The 25,655-nt window shown below is 41.3% G+C and overlaps 1 protein-coding gene across 1 annotated transcript in view; it reads right to left on the reverse strand.

Moving 5' to 3' along the window:
- The window catches only part of LOC109916393 (A disintegrin and metalloproteinase with thrombospondin motifs 12-like), a 465,504-nt gene that overhangs the window by 170,533 nt on the left and 269,316 nt on the right, over nt 1–25,655 (reverse strand). The window contains exon 12 of the mRNA XM_048604457.1: nt 21,795–21,887. Within this exon, the coding sequence (XP_048460414.1) occupies nt 21,795–21,887 (93 nt within the window). The remainder of the gene's footprint in view (nt 1–21,794; nt 21,888–25,655) is intronic.

A 25,655-nucleotide genomic window follows, 5' to 3' on the forward strand; every position in this document is an offset into this window, starting at 1 on the left:
ACATGTCCATCCTGGGCCTCCTGCAGTGCCACAACGATGCCACCCGAAGGTTGCAGGAACAGCAACTCATATTCCGCTTTGGAACCCTGCAGCCCAATGGTATCAATGTGGATTTCACAAGTTTCAAAATCTCCCCTCCCCCTACCGCATCCCAAAACCAGTCCAGCTCGTCCCTGCCTCCCTAACCTGTTCTTCCTCCCACCTATCCCCTCCTCCCACCTCAAGCCGCACCTCCATCTCCTACCGACCAACCTCATCCCGCCCCCTTGACCTGTCCGTCCTCCCTGGACTGACCTATCCCCTTCCTAACTCCCTACCTACACTCACCTTTCCTGGCCCCATCCCCGCCTCTTCGACCTGTTTGTTTCCTCTCCACCTATCCTCTCCTCTATCCCTCTTCTATCCGCCTCCCACTCTCTCCCTATATATTTCAAAACCCCCTTCCCCTCCCCCTTTTCTGATGAAGGGTCTAGGCCCGAAACGTCAGCCTCTCTGCTCCTATGATGCTGCTTGGCCTGCTGTGTTCATCCAGCCCTGCACCTTGTTGTCTCGGATTCTCCAGCATCTGCAGTTCCTACTATCTCTTGCTAGCAGTATTGACAGGTTGTTGTTAAAATTCAAGGGATCTGACATTGGAACATTGCCTGCTGGAAATAGCTTCCAACAGAACCTGCCTTGGATTTTATTGTCAGTGACATTTTTGTGGTTATGCGTATGCCTGTGTGACAGCACTTGTGAAGAGATACAAGATACAAAGACAGTTGATACAAGTTCTGTGGTTTTACATTTCTCTGCTCCCTCCAAGAACTGTTGAAGTGTACCCATTGTGGTTTTATCTGAGTTAGTCAAGAACTTTATTGTCAATGACAATATCAGCATGTGTCCCTGTCACAGTTCATCACTCCTGAAACTTACAGTTTTGATTTTGTTACCTCCGATGTCGATTATTCTAATGCTCTCCTGGCTGATGTCCACCCTCTGCATTCCCTGAGAAACAGCTTATTGATTCCTGAGTACTACCGATAATGTACAAGGTGATTCAGGCTAAACCTTCCTAACATCCACGTTTAATATCAATGTAGTCACTTCACTAACTACCCAGATCCTTTGGGTATTGACATTAATGATTAAGCTTTATAACTACTATTTAATCTGATTGACTTTGCACATTTCTGGTTTTGGTTCTGGAAACCAGCCTTTAAAGTCAATTTTCACAAGCAGAGCCTCAAAAAATAAAGCAATTTTTTAATCCAAAATGCAGCAAGACTTAGAAAATGTTTAAGATTGGACTGCTAAGTGATCAATAACAATAACACTGCAAAATTACCAGGCAATTACCATCTTTGACAAGAGAGAATCTAAAAATTTAGAAATGAGCACTAAATGATAGCAAAGCTCAGATTCTGTGAATGAATTAAATAAAATCTACCAAAAATATTTAACTTTAACATTTTTAGATTCTATTCTTACGTTTGACTTATAAATTAGGGGGAGAATCAACCATTCAGTCCTTTCAGCATGCTTCACCATTCTATAAGATTATGACCGATCAGCTTGCAACATCAAATCTGCATTCCTGCCTATCTTTGATAATCTTTCACTCCCTTGAATAATAAGAATCTATCTGCCTTTAAAACATTCAAGAACGCTCCTTCCACAGCTTTTCAGAAAGAGAATTCCAAGGATTCATGACTTTCTGAGAGAGGAAAAAAAAAATCATCTAATTTCTATTTTAACTGATGTTTAGCAGTGACTCCTAGTTCACGATTCTCCATAAGAGGAAACATCCTTTTCATATCAACCCTGTCAAAACCAACATCAAGGATCTTGTATGTCTCAATCAAGTGGCCTCTTGGTTAATAAGGCAGCAAGTGAGCTGGAGGGAAATCATTATCAATGATTAATATTATTTAAATCACCTCAGATTCTAGCTCTGAATATATCTGGAAGGTCTTTGTTTCACTCTAAAATGATTGATAGCTCCCAATTTAGTGGATCGTTTCTCAATGTGATGGGTTACGATTGTTCAGCTGAATGCTCCTGTCCGCCCACCAAACAGCTCAGGCAACTCTGATAGCCGAATTCAGAGAAAACCCCACTCCCCATCTAAAATAGGCAATTGAGCAAAGAACAGGAAAATGACTAGTACCGGTGGAAGTTCACACCAGCCAAGGTCAGTGCCTCTAAGAAAGGAGTTAAGGATAAGTTTGGAATTATTTTTGCGTGCTGGACATTTTTCTGGCATATCAAATTTTAAAAGAAATTAATGGCCTTAAGAGGTGTATTTTGCCCTTTTTCTTTGAAGTGAGATTTTGGGCCATAGGTTTAGAGCTGTCTCCGTCAAGCAAATAAAGTAAACAACTTGTGAGACCTTGGTTTTTTTTTAAAGTTAAAAGAATAGAAGCAGCATGAATGGGTGGAGTCAGGCTCCCACAAAACCAGTGTAATTTGAAGCTGGTTGTGGAAGCTGCTACATCTTTCTCTCTGTTACAGCTAAAGCTTGGGTGCTCTTCCTGCTGCCAGAATCGCATGTAAGACAACCTGTTTTACAGAATTTGCCTTTGTCAATGGTGTGTTTATCGGATATTATTGTACTGGAACAGTTGCTGTTTAGTAGTTAACTAATCTATTATTCTATTAAGTTTTCCAACAGAGTTAAAGTTATACCAATTTTTCTTTCTTTTATTTGTATTTTAACTGGGGATAAGAATAAAATGTATTTTGCTTGAAACTGAGTAGTGTGACCAATCAACTTACATGTGGAACACAGCATGTTACATTTGAAAGATCGTAGGAACTGCAGATGCTGGAGAATCTGAGATAACAAGGTGTAGAGCTGGATGAACACAGCAGGCCAAGCAGCATCAGAGGAGCAGGAAAGCTGACGTTTCGGGTCTAGACCCTTCTTCAGAAATGGGGGAGGGGAAAGGGATTCTGAAATAAACAGGGAGAGAGGGGGAGGCGGATAGAAGATGGATAAAGGAACAGATAGGTGGAGAGGAGACAGACAGGTCCAGGAAGCAGGGTTGGAGCCAGTAAAGGTGATTGTAGGACTTCACAAGCTTCAAAATCTCCCCTCCCCCGACCGCATCCCAAAACCAGCCCAGCTTGTCCCTGCCTCCCTAACCTGTCCTTCCTCCCACCTATCCCCTCCTCTGACTTCAAGCCTCACCCCCATCTCCTACCTACCAGTCTCATCCCGCCCCCTTGACCTGTCCGTCCTCCCTGGACCGACCTATCCCCTCCCTAACTTCCCACCTACACTCGCCTTTACTGGCTCCAACCCCGTCTCCTTGACCTGTCTGTCTCCTCTCCACCTAGCTTCTCCTCTATCCACCTTCTATCCGCCTCTCCCTCTCTCCCTATTTATTTCAGAATCCCATTCCCCTCCCCCATTTCTGAAGAAGGGTCCAGACCTGAAACGTCAGCCTTCCTGCTCCTCTGATGCTGCTTGGCCTGCTGTGTTCATCCAGTTCTACACCTTGTTAACTCTATGTTACACTTGAGTTAGGATCTGGACTAACTCTTTGATATATCTGCAGGGAGTTTGGTCTGGTCCATAACACTATCCTGTTTCTATTTTGTCAAACATATGGGACTTAGACGTCCATTGATGAACATGCACAACACATCATTTAGGGTGGCACGGTGGCTCAGTGGTTAGCACTGTTGCCTCACAGGACCAGGGACCTGGGTTCAATTCCACCCTGGGTGACTGTCTGTGTGGAGTTTGTATATTCTCACTATGTCTGCATGGGTTTCCTCTGGGTACTCCAGTTTCTTCTCACAGCCCAAAGATGCGCAACTTAGGCAGATTGCCCATAGTGCTCAGGGATGTGTGGGTTATAGGGGGATGGGTCTGGGTGGGATGCTCCAAGGGTCAGTGTGGACTTGTTGGCCAAAGGGCTTGTTACCATAGGGATTCTATGATGATACATCAGAAGTTACATTTATTTAGAAATATTTACAGATTTACTTTAATGAACATGACTAGAGATAAATAAAGCTTTTTTTTTGTTGTGTAAAAGAAGTAAAAACAAAGTCATTACTTTACTGTTGATTTTCTGCAGAAATATTATTGGAGGATTGATGAGTTGTGTTGCAACTGATGATTTTTTAGAGCAGTCAACAGCCAAAGCTGAGCGATATTCTTCACTGCATCCAACATGTTGAAGTATTTATGACTAAAGTAGGGAGCTGTCAGATTTTAATTTAGGAGCATGTATAATTGATACTTGTACTAAATGTTTTCTGAAATAAAATGGCATTTTCCAAAAATAAATTGAAATATCCGCAGTTTTACTCTTTGAAATGCAGCCAAGAAAATTCAAACCACAAGATAGGCATATAAGGGGTGATTTTTAAAACTCATGCTATCACCAGGGAGTCTTGCTTCAACCACTCACTCATTAATTTTAATGCACAAGAGGCCACAGGAAATGCACCCATAATTTCCCTTAAAATATGGGCTCACCGAACATGACGCCCATCATATTGACTGCAATAATCTCTTTGGGAGCAACACACAATATAGAGGAATTTTATTCTCATCCCCCATCCCAAGTGTTCAGAAGCCTGGCTACATCAAAGGTGCAACAGCAGAACTAGCTGCAGCTGGAGAGAAAGTAGAAGGTCTGTGAGACCAGAGAACCTCAACACCTCAATGGGATTACAGATCCTTATTATCACTCAGAATATTATTCTAGAATTTAGAAGAATGAGGATCAAAGTTGGGTGAGGACAGCTCTGCTGTGCTGCTCCTCATCACAGTCTCCTCAATGATGAGTATGTTTGCAGGTGGTAGGTGGGATTTTGATGTGTGATGATGTGTTTTCCCCCCCACTTCTCCTCCTCCCCCAGTTACAAAAAGCATGTTGACTTGCGGAAAAATGGCTACCTGAGTGAGAAAATTGGCTTTTATACCCCAACATGGGCCAAGAGAAGAAGGAACAACAATTATAAGAGGATGATATTTATAAACTTTAGAGAGAAATTACTTGAAGTCTTATGAAACAAAACGGCAGTGAGAGATTAAGATTATAAAATGAGAAAAGTGATAGAGTCATAGAGCTTTACAGCACAGAAACAGACCCTTCAGGCCAACTCATCCATGCCAACCAAATATCCCAAATTAATCTTGTCCCCTTTGCCAGCATTTGGCCTATATCCTTCTAAATCCTTTCTACTCATGCAGCCATCCAGATGCCTTTTAAATGTTGTAATTGTACCAGCCTCTACCAGTGGCAGCTCATTCCATACACGCACCACACTGCATGAAAATGTTGCCACTTAGGTCTCTTTTATATCTTTCACCTCTCACCTTAAACCTATGCCCTCTTGATTTACACTCCTCTGCCCTGGGAAAAAGACCTTGCCCATTCAGTCTATCCATGCTCCTCATGATTTTATAAACCTCTATAAGGTCACTCCTCAGCCCCCGATGTTCCAGGGAAAATAGCCCCAGCCTATTCAGCCTCTCCCTATAACTGAAACCCTCCAACCCTGGCAGCATCCTTGTAAATCTTTTCTGCAACCTTTCAAGTTTCACAACATCTTTCCTTAGCAGGAAGACTGGAACTGAATGCATATTCCAAAAGCGGCCTAACCAATATCCTGTACAGCCACAACATGACCTCCCAACTCCTATACTCAATTATGTAAAAGGAGGCTATTTGGCTCCTTAAATCTACTCCAAAATTCAAAAAACAATCATTACTGATCTCATTGTGGCCTCAATTCTGTTTTCCTGTGTGGCACTCCATCTCCCTTATGAATCAATCATGTTGGGTGAATGGTCAAACACACAGCAAGGCATGAATCACATTTAACATATTAAAAGTGAACATAGTGTGATTATGGGTGGATGAGGATATACAGAATTTACAAGGATTCCTGCTACATTTTTCAATATGCAGTAGAGTCTCACAATAATGGTTGCCGGCTGCATTGGGATTTGTACAACATTTGTATTTGGAGCTGCCGAGCTTCTTATTATGGTTGTAAAGCACAAGTATATCTTGAAGCCAACAGTCTGATAAAAGTAAAAAGAAAGAGATTAATTTTGTGAAAGCAACAGTTAAACAAAAAAAGATTGGAGAGGATGTATGAGTGAGAATCATTTTTATTCACCACCAACTACTTGCACTTGTAGAAAAATCTAGAAGGTCGTTGAAGTGAAGACAATGAATTATTTGGAGGACAAATTGGATGGGCACTTAAGCAAAATAAACTGACACCACAATGGGATAAAAGCAGAGGAATAGAAATGAGTAGATTTCTCTTTCGAGGGGCAACATGGATTCAATGGGCTGAAAAGTTTCCCTCTGTGTTACAATGAATATATGGACCAGTTTATCGTTCAGTGTTAGAAAAACACAACCTTTCTACTTTTGCAGCTTCTGAACTGCACACTTGATTCATGTGTGACTTTGCCTGGATTTTTTTTCACATTTACATACAGTTTGGGTTTGCAGTGCTGTTTCAGAGTGCTGGAGTAGTGTCTGTGTGCAGAAGTGGGGCTGGTTAAAATGCACACCCCTATTTTTACAGCCAAATCTCAATGTTGCTTAAAGGCCCTCGAAACCTGAACCCTTACCTTCCACTCCACCTATCCCATGTCATCATGCATTCCCTTAAATCTTCCATGCATCTCACATTACACATGTCACTCCATGCCCTCTATGCATCCTCCACAGTCAGTAATCCAGTATTCATTATCTACCAGTCATCAGAAATCATGCAATAGCAATGGGAATTATTTTAGGTGCCAGTGTACATAAAAACTAAATCTATGACAATGTAATGAATCTTAGTGACAGTGGCAAAATAAATTCTCCAGTTAAAAAATAGCTACTAAGTCATGTAAACAAACAATTATGTATTCCAAAACTACATCAAAGACAGAGTATGCTATCACAACCTCATAAAAGTGTCCTTGTCATTTCAAGCAGTTTTCTCTGTCAAGCAAATGGGAGGGGGAGCTGGCTAACAGGGCAGCCCCCTCCTTCCAGATTGGGTTTTAATGAACATTCTCGAATCAGGACACTGAATGAGGAGTTATCATGCAAAAAAAATGTATGCAAACAACAAAGATTGTGATACAACGGATGTTGTGCTTTGTCAAATCACAGGAAAGCGAGAGGTGATGGTGTCCTAGTATCATCTATCAATTATTAATATTAATCTCGAGACACAGATAATGTTCTAGGGACTTGGGTTCAATCCCTGCCATGGTAGATAGTGGAATTTGAATACAATAAAAATCTGGAATTAAGAGTCTAATAATGACTATGAAACCATTGTTAATTTCCAGGGGAAAAATCCATGTGGTTCACTAATGATCTCTGGGAAAGAAAACTACCATCCTTTTTTGTTCTGGCCTACATGTGCCTCCAGCCCCAGAGCAATGTGGTTGACTCTGAACTGTCCTCTGGCTACTGGGGATGGACAATACATGCTGCCTGGCCAGTGACACCTTCATCGTGTGAATTAATCTAAAGAGAAAAGAAAATCTAAAAGAGGAGCAGAAGTAGACTAATTGCTCCCTCAAGTCTCCTCCAACATTCACCTAGATAATTGCTGATTTTCTATTTCAATGCCATTTTTTACACCTTCTCCATGTCACTTGAAGAGTTTTAATAATTAAAGGACTGTTGATCTCTGTCTTGAATGTACCCAATTACTGAATGTCTACAGCTATGTGGTCAAGAATTCCAAAGATTCACTACCCTCTGACTGAAGAAATTCCTCCTCATGCCAGTCCCTAATGCCCTGACTGTATTCCCAGTTCTGTTATTGATGAGGATCATCCTTGGTGGATGGAAATCACAAGTCTACAACGTGGAGCAGGAAGAGATGGATATAAACTCGGTGAAAGGTCCAGGGAATCAAAGAAAGGACATTAGACCACTCATGGAGACTATCAAGAAAAAGTAGTTGAAAAGCCACACAGTCATTGATTTATTCACTGTAAGGTCTTAAGAAAATGAGGCCTACTCTTGTGTACTTGCCTATTCAAATGCACTCCTCCCAACATTTCTTTTCCATAAATCTGTTACCTATAATTCTGTTATTTATGTCATAACTTGTACAAAGTTTCATTCACTTGTCACTTCTGTGTTAGCGGTCCTACTTTGAGGTAACATCTTGATTTTAAAACATTGATCCTAGTTTTCAAATCCTCTTATTCTCTTCCCCTCCCTACTTCTGTAAATATCTCCAACCTGACAACTCTTTGAGAAGAATCAGAACAGGTTTATTGTCATGCATACTCAAGTTACCAAAGAACAGTAGTGAAAAGTGTACAATGTTGCCAACACACAGCACTATCTTAGGTACAAAGTACCCTAGGTACAGAAAATAAAGAAAAAATGTTACACTGCATTACAGATATACATAGTATAGGTTAGGAAAATAAGAAATAAAGTTAAAAAGATAGACATTACTGTCTTTCTATAATGGCTTCCACGTGGTCTGACCAGGCTCCACCAGTTCCCAACCAGTAGCCATCTTCGCTCCGGGCCACTGGCTGTTCACACTCCGTTCCAGGCTGCTGGCCATCTGCACTCCGCTCTGGATTGCTGTCCATCCAGTAGTCCACCAATTCTGGTCTCTGAGCAGCACTGATCTGAATTACTTTACTATTGAACAGATAAGTTCAGCTACCAAATCCCTACACTCTTTATTTCTTTCCTAAAGATTTTTTGTAAAAAAATCTCTTTAATCAAGCTTTTGGCAACATGCCCTAATATTTTCTTATTGATCCTAGGGTCAAATTTTGTTGGATAACTGCCTTGGGATACTTTACTGCAGGAAAGACGCTATATAAATATTAACTCTGTTTGCCCAGGTTAAAGATTATTGTTAAATTTCAATTAAATGTAAGTGAAAAATGTTTAATCAAAATAAATACAGGCATACATATTGTTACAGATTGTCATCTGTGCTTTTGTACAGCTTTTCAAAACATAATCCTTAAGAAATTACACTCAGTTATTTGAATTGAGAAAAGTTTGTCAACACTTAGTGGTGATTTCCACTCATCTTGAAGTTATGACAGCCTGCATAATTTAATGCTTGTTTCGACAGCCAAGGAAAATCAGCATTAAATATAAACGTAAGGTTTAATACCAGTTTTTGCAAGAATCTCAATGACAATTTCTTTCTAAATGTCAATGCTGAATAATAGTGCTTTGAAGCCCACTTTGTACTGTGGCAAGCACTTTCCACAAACTAGTTTGCAACTGCCTACATTGCAAAAATTATTTTTTTCTAAAGCTGGCAAGAAAAGAAAATAGGGCACATTTTCCAAATCCATGTTCTCATTCGATATAGTCACTTTATACAGATCAAATGAATGAAAAAATCCGTTCTAATCATTGAAAAATTATTTCAAATTGACTCAGTGACTGAAAGTCTTTATTTAAATGAAATTATAATGAAATTTTATTGTATGGCAACAATTTTAACAACCACATATGCCAGGTATATACAGACAATAATAAAATGCTCTTGTGGTACAGTGTTGATGCCCATAGCTCTGAGCCAGGAGGCTTGGGTTCAAGTCCCAACTGCTCCAACAAGAGTTTAACAACAGATTGATTAGAAACTATCTACACAAAATGGCAGCCATCGGTACTGAGCGAAAATTATACAATGTATAGCTTCAGTTTTTCCTTTGATTTTGCCAAAAGTCCAAAATAATCATGCTCTTTAAATTGTGCACTGCAGCAACACAGCTGTTCTGTGACCTCAACTTCCCGCTGACAAGAGAACTAACTTATGGGCGACTTGAATTAGAACCAGATTTTAAAAGAACTGTGTGTTGCAAATGGATGAATACTGCTTCTGCAATACCACCAACAACATCACTTCAAGGATCAATGTTTAGTTCTCAGGAAATCTGAAAAAAAATGAAGGGGCTCCACTACGAAAGCTTGTGATTTCAAATAAACCTATTCGACTATGACCTGGTGTCATGTAACTTCTGACTTTGTCCACCCTAGTTCAACACCGGCACCTCCACATCTTGGCTACCATCGACACCACAAACTGCTGGCTCAGAATGGAGAGGATCTCCAAGAAGATCGCGCATATGGACACAGACATGGAGTTTCCACAGAGATGCAAGAAGGCAGAGAAAAGGACTACAGATCACAAACCCACTTGAGTCGACCGACAACACAGACTATGCTGAGAGACTCTGCCATTGCACCTCTCGCACACTCCTTAATCATCTCGTACACTAACACTACAGCAGACGCTGCAATTTTGAAATTGAGATAGAGTCCATATTCTCAGTTTGTGCTCAGTACAGAGCAGAGACACTGCCAAGCAGGTGAGGCAACAGAGCTACACAGCCTACATGCACACCAAGAACTAGAAATTGGAGAACCTTGGCACCACCACCAGCAGTAACCAAGCCTCCCCCTGGTACCAGTTGAAAATGGTACCACCACAGGGAAATCCATCATCAACTTGTCTGATCACACCCTTCAACTGGATGAAATCAAAGTTCTCAGGCAAGGGAACAATTTCTTGCCCACTACCAAAATGGACCCCACTGGTCTAGCGGCAAACACAGAGGAATTCATCAGGTGAATGAGGCTCCAGGAATTCTTCCACAAACACCAAGATGTCAGCAGCAAGCCCAATGAGACAACCAATGAACTGGAACAGTCGACAGAGAGATCCGTGGTGCAGTGACCAAAGAAGAAAGAGTTGAATTGGACCCCTCCGGAAGGCCGCTGCCCTAGGCTCAAGCTGTCAGGAGATGCATTAATGCTAGATTCATCAGCCATGCTCACAAGATAGCGCAGAACGTCACTCAAGCACAATGCAACGCCATCCATTCTCTCAAGACCAATCGCAACATTGTCATCAAACCAGTAGACAAAGGAGGAGCCATCGTCATACAGAATAGAATAATACTGCAAAGGAATATACCTACAACTGAACAACCAGGAACACTACAGTCAACTACCTGCCAATCCGACCGAAGAACACACCCGTCAACTGAACAGACTGATCAAGACCTTTGATCGAGACCCTCAGAGTATCCAATGCATTCTCATCCTGCATACTTTGGAAGATACACAAAGACAACACACTTGGACGTCCCATCATATCAGGCTATGGGACCCTGTGTGCGAACCTCTCTGGCTATGTCAAGGGCATCTTGAAACCCATTGTACAAGGAACCCCCAGCTTCTGTCGCAACATTACAGATTTCTTACAGAAACTCAGACCAATCGAACCAGGAACATTCCTCATCACAATGGACGTTTCAGCACTCCACACCAGCAAACCCCATGACAACGGCACTGCTGCAACAGCCTTGGTACTCAATACGAACAGCTGCCAATTTCCAGACGCCATCCTACAACTCATCCACTTCAACATTTCGATATACATGACAATAAAATCAATCAATTCCGTGACCACAACATCTTCATCTTCAACAACCAGTTCTTAATCCAGATACACAGAACAGCCATGGGGACCAAATTGGCACTCCAATACACCACATTTTCATGCACAAGTTTGAGCAAGTCCTCTTTGCCGAACAGGACCTCCAACCAATGCTATACACCAGATACATTGATGAAATTTTATTCCTCTGGACTCATGGTGAGGAATCACTGAAACACTACATAGTGATATCAACAAGATTCAACCCGTTATCAGACTTACCGTGGACTACTCTTCAGAATCAGTCTCATTCTTGGACATATGCATCTCCATCAAGGATGGACACCTCAGTACCTCACTCTACTGCAAGCCCACAGATAACCTCACGATGCTGCCCTTGTCTAGCTTCTACCCGAACATATCAAAGAAGCCATCTCCTACAGACAAGCCCTACACATCCACAGGATCTGCTCAGATGAGGGGGAACACAATAAACACCTAAAGCTTTTGAAGGATGCCCTCATAAGAACAGGATATGATGCTTAACTCATCGATCGCCAGTTCCGACATGCCACAGCGAAAAACTGCAACAACCTCCTCAGAAGACTGACAGATATGACCGATAGAGTACCCTTCGTCATCCAGTACTTTCCAGGAGCAGAGAGACTACGTCATGTTCCTTACAGCCTTTAACATGTCATTGATGATGATGAGCATCTCGCCAAGGCCATCCTGACACTTCCATTTCTTGCCTTCAAACAACTGTTGAACCTTAAACAGACCATTGTTCACAGCAAACTACCCAGCCTTCAGGACAACATTGACCTCAACACCATACAACCCTGCCATGGCAACATGCAGAGAATTATTATTCAACACTTCACTCACTCCACTCCACTCTCTGCTCATAAATTCTGCGTTCTGTGTGCTTCTCTCTCACTTCACCTGACGAAGGGGCTACGCTCTGAAAGCCTGTGGTTTCAAACATACCTGTTGGACTAAAACCTGGTGTCATGTGACTTCTGACTTTGTTCACCCCAGTCCAACACCAGCACCTCCACATCATGAGAAAAACTAGTCAGTGCTCTCAAGACACATACTCCACCTCAATTTACATGTGCCTCTGCAGAACATATGTAGGATCATTCTCAAAAAGTGTTGAGATAATTCAGCTAAAGTATTCTTTATTTAGGTCTTCATTTACTGAACAGGGCTGTTGCATGTGCCTGGTTTATGTTTTTTGAAACAACGTAGGGAATGACCTTCCATTTAAAGTGTTGGGTTACTGATGATTCATGATAGGATAAACCTCCTTAATTTGTATATCGCATTTTGGAAGCAAATTTTATAAACAAGTATGTAAATAGTATTACAAATATCATCTTTGTGAGGAGTAAATTGCATAATATTTTATATATTGAAAACAATTTTAATGATATTTTGGTTGACATTATTAGCAGCAAGAAATGTGGATACTTTGAGAGTCTAGATAAGTGCTCAATTGCCCCTTGTCCCAAGTAAGTTCCATCTGCAGTAAAACTGTGTTGCTCTAAACAGCTCAATGATCAGTTCATCTCCTAAAATGCAGAACTACCTATGAACATCTTGAGATCAGATTTTCTTATTAACTGATTAAGAGTACCTTACTGCAATAGACAGATGCTACAACGATGCAATGAACAGCACATACAAAATAGCAGCAACACTCGTGTTGGTGTCAATAGTATATATTAATGAGTCCTGGCTCTATAGTAAACAGAATTTCATGTGTATAGCCAAATCATACCTGGGCTGAATGGGGTAAAGTTAACAACAGAACAGATAACCCTGAGGTCTTAAGTGCCATAGTCCTTCAGCTGCATATGACCGTAAAAGGTAAACACATTGCCAGCATATCTATCACTCCACCACCCACCGTCACAGGAATACTTTAGATAAGACACTGAAGGCACCATACAGGTTAAAAAAAAGCACAGTGCTCCTACAAACAATAGACTAGAAAAGAAACACTGCCTTCCAACTACACATAATCAGAATGGTCAGGTACAATCAGTCAACAAAAACATTGACAAAGAAAATATAAATGGACCCCACAGAAACAGGCCTTTCAGCCCATCATTTTTGTGCCAAGCATAATTCCATTCTAAACTAATTCCATCTGCCTGTACATGATCTGTATCTCTCTATTCTCTGCCTGTTTAGGTTCTGTCCAAATGTCTCTTAAACATTGTCACTTTCTCAAAAAACTCAAATCAAATTTGTGAGACAGACCTCCCCTGCACAAACTCATGCTGACTATCCCTAATAAGTCCATTCTTTTCCAAATATGATTAAATCCTGTCTCTAAGAATCTTCTCCAATAATTTCCCTACCACTGATGTAAGGCTTACTGGCCTGTAATTTCCTGGATTATCCTGGAGCTGTTCTAAATAAAGGAACATCACTGGCTATTCTCCAGTCTTTTGGGAGCTCGCCTGTAGCTAAAAAGGAGACAAAGATCTCTGAAAGTCCCCAGCAATCTCCTCTGTTACCTCCATCAGCTTCCTATTCGATACACCCTGGGGAGTTGCCTACTTTAATGTTTTTCAAGACACCCATCATTTCCTTCTTCTTTATATTGACATGCCGTAGAATATGAATATACTCCTCCCTAACTGACCACAATGCACGTCCTTCTCCTTTGTGAATACTAATACAAAGTATTCATTAGGACCTCACCAACTCCCTCTAGCTCCATGCATAAATTCTTTCCTTTATCCATAAGTGGGCCTAACCTTTCCCTAGATACCCTCTTGCTCCTATATACATATAAAATGCTTTGGGAATCTCCTTAATCCTACTTGCCAATAACATTTCCTGGCTCCTTTTAGTCCTTCTACTTCCTTGTTTAAGTTCTTTCCTGATTTGCTTCCTTTATATTCCTCAAGGACTCTGTCTGATTGCAGTTTCCTAAATCTTATATATGTTTCCTTTTGCTTTTTCACTAAACCTTTGATATCTCTTGTCATCCAGGGTTCATGAAACTTGCCATCTTCACAGATATGCATCCTGAAGTTTTTGTCCTGATCAACTGGCCTTTAAAAGACGCCCACATGTCAGATGTGGATTTATCCTCAAATAGTCACTCAATTCCTGCCTAATACTGTTGTAATTAACCTTCCCACAAATTAGCAGTTTTGCCTGAGGGCCAGTCTTAAAACTTACAGAATTATGGTCACTGTTTCCAAAATGGTCCCCCACAGAAACTTCAAATCACCTGGCCAGCTCATTCCCCAATACAAGGTCTACTACAGCGCCTTTCCCAGTTAGACAACCTACATATTGTTTCAAGAAATCCTCCTGGATGCACATGACAAATTCTGTCCCCTCGAAGTCCCTGGCACGAAGGAATCCTAGTCAATACTGGAGAAGTTAAAAGCACCCAATACAACAATGCTTTTGTTTTTACATCTTTCCATCAATTGCTTACATACATTAAAAACATTGAGGGTGGTACAATGAGTATTCTGAAACATTAAGTATTTTAGAGCACAGCCCTCAAGATCAAAGGGTGTGGTTGGATGGTTTTGAAAAAGTACTTTTGGGCATGGAAGAAGTTATTGATCCTTCTCCTTCCACTTCCAACATCATGCATACAGTGTCCAGTAATTTTGACTCATTCCATATAAAGTTAAGGACTGACTGACACCATCAGAGACTCAATATCGAGTTCAACAATTTTAGGGCTAGAGCAACTTTTCCCATGCTTTATCCCCACCCCACATACCAGGCCTTGGCATCACATGGGCTGCTAACACACACAATCCATTGTCTATCTCTAATGGTCCCCATTAGCGCTATTCATTCCCCAAGATTAGGCGGAAGCATTTGCAACAACGTTCAAGCAGAAGTGTCGAGAGGATGATCCATCTTGGCCTCCTCCAGAAATCCAAAGTATTACAGCTAACAGTCTTCAGGCAATTCATATCATATCAAGAAACGGTTGGAGGCACTGGATACTGTAAAGGCAATGGGTCCTGACATTCCAGCAATATCACTGAAGACCCACGCCCCAGAACTTGCTCCACCACTAATCAAGTTGTTCCAGGGCAGCTACAACATTGGCCTCTGCCTGACAATAGAGAAAATTGTTCAGGATAATCCAACCCAGTCAATTACTACCCCATCAGTCAATTCACAACCATGAATAAAGTGATACAAGGTGTTATCAACAGTGCTACCAAGCAGCACCTGCTCAGCAACAACCTGCTCAGTGATGCCCAGTTTGGGTTCTGCCAGGGGTAGTAGCTTCTGATCTCATTCCAGCCTGGGTTCAAACGTGGACAAAAGAGCTGACCGCCAGAAGTGAGGCAAGAGTGAGTGCCCTTGACATCAAAGTGACATTTGACCAAGTGTGGCATTAAGGAGCCCTAGCAAAACTGGAATCAATGGGTATCGGGGCAACTTTCAGCTGGTTGGAGTCATACCTGGCATGAAGGAAGATGACTGTGGTTGTTAGAGGTCAATCATCTCAGCTCCTGCAAATTTCTGCGGAATTCTTCAGGACACTGGCCTCGGCCGAATAATCTTCAGAAGCTTCATCAATGACATTCCCTCCATCATAAGGTCAGAAGTGGGAACATTTGCCAATGATTACATAATATTCAGTACCATTCTCAACTCCTCAGATACTGAAGCAGGCCATGTTCAAGTTCAACAAAATCTGGGAAATATCCAGGTTTGAGCTGACAGCTGGTATTTATGCCACATAAGCACCGACAATGACCATCTCCAATGAGAGAGAATGCAATATTGCCCCTTGACATTCCATCCTGGAACTCCCTCCCTAACGGTATTGTACATGTACCTAAAGCTAATAGACTGTGAAGAAGGCAGCTCACTGCTACCTTCTCAAGGTTGGGTGGGGGGGGCAACTAGGGATCAGGCAATAAATATCATAAATATATTTGTATATCAATAAATAATATGGACATCCATATCCATAAGTGAACAAAAATACAAAATCAGTTTGATTCTTAATTGTATGTTCCATCGGACATCTGTGATAAGCACACTTTTTCTTCTTTATATGAATTTCTAACTCCCTTTTCATTCAGGAAACTCTATGTTTGTTTCCGCTATGTTTTCCTTTTGCCAGAGCTATCTCCTTCTGCAAAATATCCCCTTGTTCAGTTCCATTCCTTCCTGCCAACCTTTGCCTTCAGTCTACTTGGTTCAGGTCTTTTCTTGCCCCATTAAAGTCGGCTCTGTCCAAGTTCATTATTTGTACTTTCCATTGTTCACTGTTATTTTTCACAGCATTCTAAACATCATGTTATAATCATCACTATGTGTTAAATATTTCCCCACTGACAATTAAGCTATTTGCCCATCTTGATTCCATGAGCCAGCTGTAACAGCACCTCCCTTTTCATTGGACTGGACACATATGTCTGTTGAAAATTCTCCCTTTACAACACTTCTACCTTGGTCTACATTTGGAGAACCCACCATTAAAACTATTCTATAATTTAAGAAGATCTCAGTAATTTGGTTACAAACTTGATCCTCTATATCCTTCTTATTTGTTGATGGTCTCCAGTCCACACTGAGCAATGTAGTTACATCTTTTTTGTTACTTAGCACTCGACAAATGGATTCTATCTTTGAATCCTTTCAGATATTTTCTTTCTCCAGTACTTCAGTGCTGTCCTTAGCTAATACTGCCAGCCTCTTCCTACTCTCCCTTTCCCATTTTGCCTGAACATCCAGGTGGCACGGTGGCTTAGTCATTGGCACTGCTGCTTCAAAGTGCCAGGGACCCAGGTTCAATTCCATCCTCAGGTGACTTGCCTGTGTGGAGCCTGTATGTTCTCCCTGTGTCTTTGTAGGCTTTCTCTGGGTGATCTGGTTTCTTCCCACAATCCGAAGATGTGTGGGTTAGATAGATTGGCCATGTTACATTGGCAATAGTGAGAAAGGATGTGTAAGTTAGGTGGATCAATCATGGGAATGGCAGGGTTGGGGGCAGTTGGGTCTGGGTGGACTGCTCTTCAGAGGATTGCTTTGGGCTCAATGGACTGAATGGCCTGCTTCCACACTGTAGGGATTCTATGATCTTGTATCCAGGATTATTAATAACCACCCCTGCACTCCCTTGGGCCGTGTTTCTGTTATAGCCACAACATCATACTTCTAGATAGCTATCTCATAGAGTCATAGAGATGTACAGCACAGAAACAGACCCTTTGGTGCAACTGCCAATCAGATATCCTAAATTAATCTAAACCCATTTTCGAGTATTTGGCTCATATTCCTCTAATCCCTTCTTATACATATACCCATCCAGTTGCCTTTTAAATGTTGTAATTGCACCAGCCTGAATCACTTCCTCTGGGAGTTCATTCCATACACACACCATCTTCTGCATAAAAAAGTTGGCCTTTCCTTTTTAAATTTTTCCCCTGTCACCTTAAACCTATGCCCTCTAGTTTTGCACTCCATTACCCTGGTAAAAAGTCTTTCACATCTTTCATATAGCAGGGTGTAACATTGAAAGCAGTATTCCAGAAGTGGCCTTTCCATTGTCCTGTACAGCCACAACATGATATCCTAACTCCTACACTCAATGCACTGACCAATAAAGGCAAGCATATAAAATGTCTTCTTCATTCTCCTGTCTACCTGCGACTCCACTTTCAAGGAATTATGAACCAGCACTCCAAAGGTCTCTTTGTTTGGCAACACTCTCCACTTACCATTAAGTGTATAAGTCCTGCCCTGATTGCCTTTCCAAAATGCAGCATCTCACATTTATCTTAATTAAACTCCATCTGCCACTTCTTGGTCCATTGGCCCGTCTGATCAAGGTCCCATTGTACTCTGACACAACCTTCTTTGCTGTCCACTACACCTCCAATTTTGGTGTCAGCTGCAAACTTACGAACCATACTTCCTATATTCACATCCAAACCATTTTTATAAATGACAAAAAGCAGCAGACCCTGCACTGATATTTGTGGTACACTGCTGTTCACAGGCCTCCAGTCTAAAAAGCAACCTTCCACCAGCACCCTCTACCTCCTATGTTTGAGCCAGTTCTGTATCAAACTGGCTAGTTCTCCCTGTATTCCATGTGATCTCTGCCTGTAATTGGTCAATTTCATTCATTTTGCTTCTTGCACTCACAAAACAACCATGGTTTGCAATGCTTTAATTATTCCATTATTCCAAATCCACTATCAACTTACTATTTGTTAATTAATTGCTTGATAGTATGGTCTGTTTTTGTGGAATGTAGGTATCTCTCTGATATATTCTGCTGGTTCTCAAGCCCCCTCCTATTTAGATTAAGCCCTCTGCAACAGCACAAGAAAAATGCCCAGCTAAGGAGCTCAGTCTTGATCCGGTACAGCTGTAACCCATCCAGTTCTTATAGATGCCAACTACCTGAAGCCAGTCCCAGTGTCCCAGGAATCTTGCCTCCTGCACCATCCTTTCAGCCACATATTTGAACTGTTATATCCCTTATTTTTATTTGCTCATTTGTGCATGGCATTGGGATAATCCAGAGATTACTATTTTAGAGGTCCTACTTCCTGGTTTTTTTCCTAGCTCCCTAAATTCTGCCTGCAACTTCCTACTCACAGCCTTGGTATGAATGTCAATCACGACTTCTGGCTGATCACTCTCTCCCTGAAGAATGTTTGGCAGCTAGTCTGTGACATCCTCGACCCTGGCACCAAAGAACCAACAAACCATCCTGGAGTAACATCTAAAGCAGAAGAAAGGCCTGTCGGTTTCCCAAACTAATGAATCCCCTATCTATATTGTTCTTCCACTCTTCTTACTTCCTTCAGTACATCCAAGCCACCTGCTGTGCCATGGTCTTGGCTATTGCTTCACTTTTCTGAAGAACTAGTTCCCTCACCAGTGTCCAGAATAGAAAACCATTTAGTGAGCAAATAGCCTTGGGAGACTCTTACACTAGCTGCCTGGTTCTCCTGGGTCGTCCGATGATTACCAATTTCTGAATCTGCTTGAATGCCTTTATTCTGCAGTATGACCACCTCCCAGAGCATGCTATTTGCATACAATCTGACTCGTGAGGTACCACATGACTCCTGTCACAGTCCAAGTACTGAAACCAAGTTTCTGCAACCAGTGACATTTCTTGCACATGCGCTTGTCTGGGTCACATGCTATTCTCTTCAAATACCTAGCCATCGTATAGACTGTTGTACACATGCTCTGTACTTAGTAATCCCTAAGTGTCCTCCATAAATCCTTAGAATTTCTCCTCATGAGTTCAGAGCAGTAGTTGGATGTTGGTGACTTGGGCTAATCTACAGTCAGGATACTAAGGTTGACCTGGTGGTTATGCCACATTGTGTGGGTGCCCTCACTCACTGATATAAGTGCTAGTGGAAGGAGAACCTTAAGTGGTGATCAATTGACTACTTAACAAAGAGTCATGCCTGTGGAAAATCTTCCTGAGTTATAATTGTAAGACCCATGCAGGCAGCTGTTTGGATCATTGTAACTTCTGGTAGAGAAGTGTATTCTGGAAACTCTACTCCCATGACCTGTCAAAGATAACCCACACCTTGCTATGTCATTTCTTACTTCCTAAAATGCATTCTGTCACACCAATCACCAAATTCCCATGTGGGAAACAAGCCTTTCTAATAGTGCACAGTGTGAAGTGACCTCGCCCAGCCTCAACATAAAGTCTGCTTCTTCTGTTTCTCTCATGTTTTAGTACTATAACCGTGCACAGAACATCATAGAAGGTTCACTCAACTGATTCTTGGGATGAGGGTGTTCTCTATAATGAAAAGTTGGACAGGTTAAGCCTGCATCTGTTGGAGTTTAAAAGCATGTGCAGTGAACTTGCTGAAAGGATAAAAGCTTCTAAAGAGATGTGACAAGTTGGATGTTCAGAGGAAGTTTGCTCTTGTAGGACAGACGAGAACAAAATGGTGACAGTTTAAAAATAAAACATTACTCAATTTGAACAGAGATTGGGAGAATTTCTCTTAGACAGTCATTTGTCTGTGGAATTTATTTCTCCAGATACAGGGGAGGCAGGATCATTGAATAGTTTTAAGCCTGAGTTAGATTGTCAATTAACAAGGGAATGAAAGGGTAGACGGGGTAGACACAAAATTGGAAATAAAGTCCCAATCAAATCAGCCACGATCTTATCGAATGATGGAGCATGCAAAAGGAACATACTGGTCTATTCCTGTTCTATGCCTTCAAATAAGATCAGTACAGCTCCCCATGTTAACCACAAAAAAGAAATTTAAACTTAATAGTTTCCAACTGGAAACAAGATTCAGTAAAATTGAATTCAACACAAAGAAGTAGAACAAGTAGATAATTCAATAATAATTGCTAATAATTAAAGGTTTAGTACAATTATTTTGTTGGTATTCCATGAACAAATTGCCATTCAATTTGACTGAAACTGAATGCAGAACTTGATTTTCATAGGAAAATTCAATCCCAGTTGGTTATTACAAAAGGAATGAGAGCTAATAAAATGGAACAATGCCAATTCTCTGTCAGTGAAATATGCTCTAGTTTTCAAATAACACCAAAGAGATGAAAATTAATTATTGGCTAACTATGTTGTGACCAGTCTCTTCATCGTTGCTGCTTTGTTACAACACAAAAAGAAACCGTTTTGAAATACCAGTAAATCTATTGCATATTGTATTTCCTTTGATCCCCTGGCTTTTGATTGTCTTTTATTTTCTCTGCAGCTAACATATCATAGGAAATTTATGAGGGGATCTCAGGCAATTATAAAATCATAGAATTGTTGCATTGCACAATTAAGCCATTCGGCCCATCAGGTGCATTCTTCCCATTACTGGAGGTGGTGAGAAAGGGTGAATTGGCACTGGCGAGACACTCGCTCTCTTCTTGTCACCTTACCAATTATGGCTCATCTCACTTAAAGTCTGCATTTGTTTGTTGTCCAATGATTCATGCCACAAAATGTCTGCATGGCTATCAATCACATATCTACATCTCTCACAATATAAAAGCCTTCATCGGAGGCTGCACTGATAATGTTACCCAGCAGGGTAATGAAATGTCTGCAGAACAATGAACCAGCTCGGCGAGCCAACCAACCACAACATAAAAGCCTACTGATGCCCTTTGTCAAGACAAAGTAGCCACATGGATGAGGAACCCTTGGAACTCAAATCCAGCCCAAGCTAGCTCCTTCAGAAGAGAGGGTGAGGAAAACCAAAAAAAAATGCATTTCAGGTAGCTAAAAATTATTGAAAATTGTAAATAAGAAGTCACCTCTTGGCTGAAACAGTTGAAAATTATGTTGCATGTGAATTATCAGAAGGATTTAATTGTTGTAACTGAGACCCTTTACATACCTTCTTCTCTCCACAACTGGTCCCGTCAGCTGCAGCATCCAGCTTAGAGCGGCATGAACCATTCACAGAGCACCAAAGAGTCTGGCAAATGTTCTGTTAGTAAACAGACAAAAAATTCATCATTGAACCGTATTTGGTGAATATTGCAACTTACAATGAAGATGTAGAGTGATGAAAGGACACTGAATTAATAATTTGGTTTTGGACAGTTATGAGAAGAGGACTGAAAACCCCTATCCCTGTCTTTTACTATCTGAATTCTGTACATTTTTGACAAGGAGAACGTGTGTGATTCCTAACTCTTGAATACAGAGCTCATCTATAAAACCCAACAGCAAGTTTTTGTGAGTTCAAATATAGAAAGTTATTTATTCATGAGTTCATTCTCAAAATCTAACTCTAATCCACTCACTCACACACAAAACAAAATATACATTGAAAATAGGGTTTGAGAGAATAATGCAGATTTATAAGTCATAAACAATGAATAAACAGTAATTCATGTGTGTGCCTTCTATTGAAAGAAAGCATACAGACAGTAAAATTCATAGCTGACCTTAGAGAAGCCTGTGTGGGGGGATCACAGCAGGGGAGCAGCTAAGTGGTTAGTTCTTTTTTGAAAATCTACAATAGTGAGTAGAATGTTTTTTTTTATTATATGTTTTTATTGAGATCTCTTGATTACACTTTAGAAATATATAACATAGCTACTAAGTTAATTTGGAGCAATGTTTTTACAGCAGTAAGACTGTTCTATTTTCTGGGTCTGTAGATTGTTAAGCTGCAAAGATGGCCTTTAGTAGAGTGATGTGCTCTTCCTATTGGATGTGGGACATTAGACAGATTTGCCATGTTACTGATGAGCATGACTGCGGGAACTGTGTTTGGTTGTGAATCCAATTGGATTGCATGTATCGGTTAGACTGGCTGTTAGAGGCAATGAGGAATTTACAGGAGCTAGGAGGTGTGATAGATGACAGTTGCAGGAAGGGAAATAAACTGAAGATACAGTTAGGTAGATGGGTGATGTCCAGGAAGGGTAGGAGAGGGAGGCAGGTAGTGCAGAGTCTCCTGTGGCTATCCCCATCACAAACAATTATGCTGGTTTGGAAAATGTCGGGGGTGATGAACTCTCAGGGGAATGTAGCCAGGGCAGCCAGGTTTCTGGTACTGAGACTTGCTGTAATGTGCCGAGGGGTACACCAGGTTCCAAGTGGTCGATTGTGAAAGGGGTCTCTCTAGTCAGGGGCATAGACAGACGTTTCTGCAGCCAACGGCAAGACATCAGAATGGTCTGTTGCCTCCCTGGTGCCAGGATCAAGGATATCTCGGAGAGGGTGCAGAATATGCTCAAAGGCGAGAGGGACCAGCAGGAGGTCATTGTACACGTTGGAACTAATGACATCGGGAGAGATAAGGATGAGATTCTGAGAGAATATAGGAAGTTAGGCAGGAATTTAAAAAGGAGGTTCTTGAAGGTAGTAATATCTGGATTACTCCCAATGTCACGAGCTAGTGAGGGTAGGAATAGGAAGATAGAGCAGGTGAATGCGTGGTTGAGGAGCTGGTGCAGGGGAGAAGGATTCACATTTTTGGATCATTAGAATCTCTTGTGCGGTAGAGGTGACCTGTATATGAAGGATGGATTGCACCTGAATTGGACGGGGACTAATACACTGGCAGGTAGATTTGCTAGAGCTGCTCAGGAGAATTTAAACTTGTAAGGGATTGGTAGGGTGGCGGTTGCAGATGGTGGATGCAGTGGGACCAGGATCCAGGGAAATCCTGAGGAAAGAGAGCAGTCTGAGACTGATACAGTTGGGAAATGAATAAGTCAAACAGTCATGGCAGACAGGAACAATGCAGAGAATGAGGTAGGACCGATAAATTAAACTGCATATATTTCAAAGCAAGGAGCCTAACAGGTAAGGCAAATAAACTCAGGGCATGGTTGGGAACATGGGACTGGGATATCGTAGCAATTACAGCGATGTGGCTCAGGGATGGACAGGACTGGCAGCTAAATGTTCCAGGGTATAGAGGCTATAGGAAGGATAGAAAGGGGAGCAAGAGAGGAGGGGGAGTGGCATTTTTGATTAAGGATAATATATGGCTGTACTTAGGGAGGATATCCCTGGGAATACATCCAGGGAAGTTTTTTGGATGAAACCTAGAAATAAGAAAAGAATGATCTCCTTAATGGGATTGTACTATAGACCTCCCAGTGGTCAGCAGGAAATTGAGAAACAAACTTGTAAGGAGATCTCAGTTATGTGTAAGAATAATAGGGTGGTTATGGTAGGGAATTTTAATTTTCCAAACATAGGCTGGGACTGCCATATTGTTAAGGGCTTGGATGGAGAGGAATTTGTTAAGTGTGTACAAGAAAATTTTCTAATTCAGTATGTGGATGTACCTACGAGAGAAGGTGCAAAACTTGATCTACTCTTGGGAAATAAGAGAGGGTAGGTGACTGAGGAGTCAGTGGGGGAACACTTTGGGGCCAGTGACCATAATTCTATTAGTTTTATAATAGTGATGGAAACGGATAGCCCGGATCTAAAAGGTGAAGTCCTGAATTGGAGGGACACCAATTTTAACTTATTAGGCAAGAACTTTCAAAAGTTGATGAGGTGGGGGGTGGGGGGGTGCGGAGGGCAGGTAAAGGTTGCAAAATGAGAAGCCTTCAAAACTGAGATAACGAGAGTCCACAGACAATATGTTCCTGTTAGAGTGAAGGGCAAGGTTGGTAGGTGTAGGTGCTGGATGACTAGAGAAACTGAGGTTTTGGTCAAGAAAAAGAAGGAAGCATGTGTCAGGTATAGACAGCAGGGATTGAGTGAATCCTTAGAAGTGTATAAAGGCAATAGGAGGATACTTAAGATGAAAATCAGGAGGGCAAAAAGGGGACATGAAATATCTTTAGCAAATAGGGTTAAGAAGAATCCAAAGGGATTCTACAAATACATTAGGGGCAAAAGAGTAACTAGGGTCCCTTAAGGATCAGCAAGGCTGCCTATGTGTGGAAGCACAGGAGATGGGGGTGATACTAAATGAGTACTTTGCATCAGTGTTTACTGAAAAGAAGGAGATGGAAGATAGAGAACGTTGGAAATAAATAGCAACATCTTTAAAAATGACCATATTACAGAGGAGGAGGTGCTAAACATCTTAAAATGCATAAAGGTGGATAAATTCCTGGGACCTGATCAGGTATACCCTAGAACTCCCTGGGAAGTGACGGAAGAGACTGCTGGGCCCCTTGCTGTGATATTTTGTATCATCCATAGCCACAGGTGAGGTGCCAGAAGACTGGAGAGTGGCTAACTTGTGCCACTATTTAAGAAACGTGCTAACGAAAAGTCTAGGGAACAATGGACTATTGAACCCAACATCGGTGATGAGCAAGTTGTTGGAGGGAATCCTGAGGGACAGAACTTACATGTATTTGGGAAGGCAAGGACTGATTAGAGATAGTCAACATGGCTTTGCACATGGGAAATTGTGTCTCACTAACTTGATTAAGATTTTTGAAGAAATAATGAAGAGGATTGATGAGGGCAGAGCAGTGGATGTGATTTATATGGATTTCAGTAAGGCATTCAACAAGGTTCCTCATGGTAGACTGGTTAGCAAGATTAGATCACACAGAATACAGGGAGAACCAGCTATTTGGATACAGAACTGGCTCAAAGGTAGAAGACAGAGGGTGGTGGTGGAGGGTTGCTTTTCAGACTGGAGGCTGGTGACCAGTGGTTTGATTGATTGATTGATTGATTAATTTATTGTCACGTGTATCAAAATACAGTAAAAACCTTTGTTTACAAGTGGTACAGGCAGATAATAGTAAGCAAAGGATGT

This window comes from Rhincodon typus, chromosome 1, assembly GCF_021869965.1.
Source record: "Rhincodon typus isolate 14 chromosome 1, sRhiTyp1.1, whole genome shotgun sequence".
Classification (NCBI taxonomy): Eukaryota; Metazoa; Chordata; class Chondrichthyes; order Orectolobiformes; family Rhincodontidae; genus Rhincodon; species Rhincodon typus.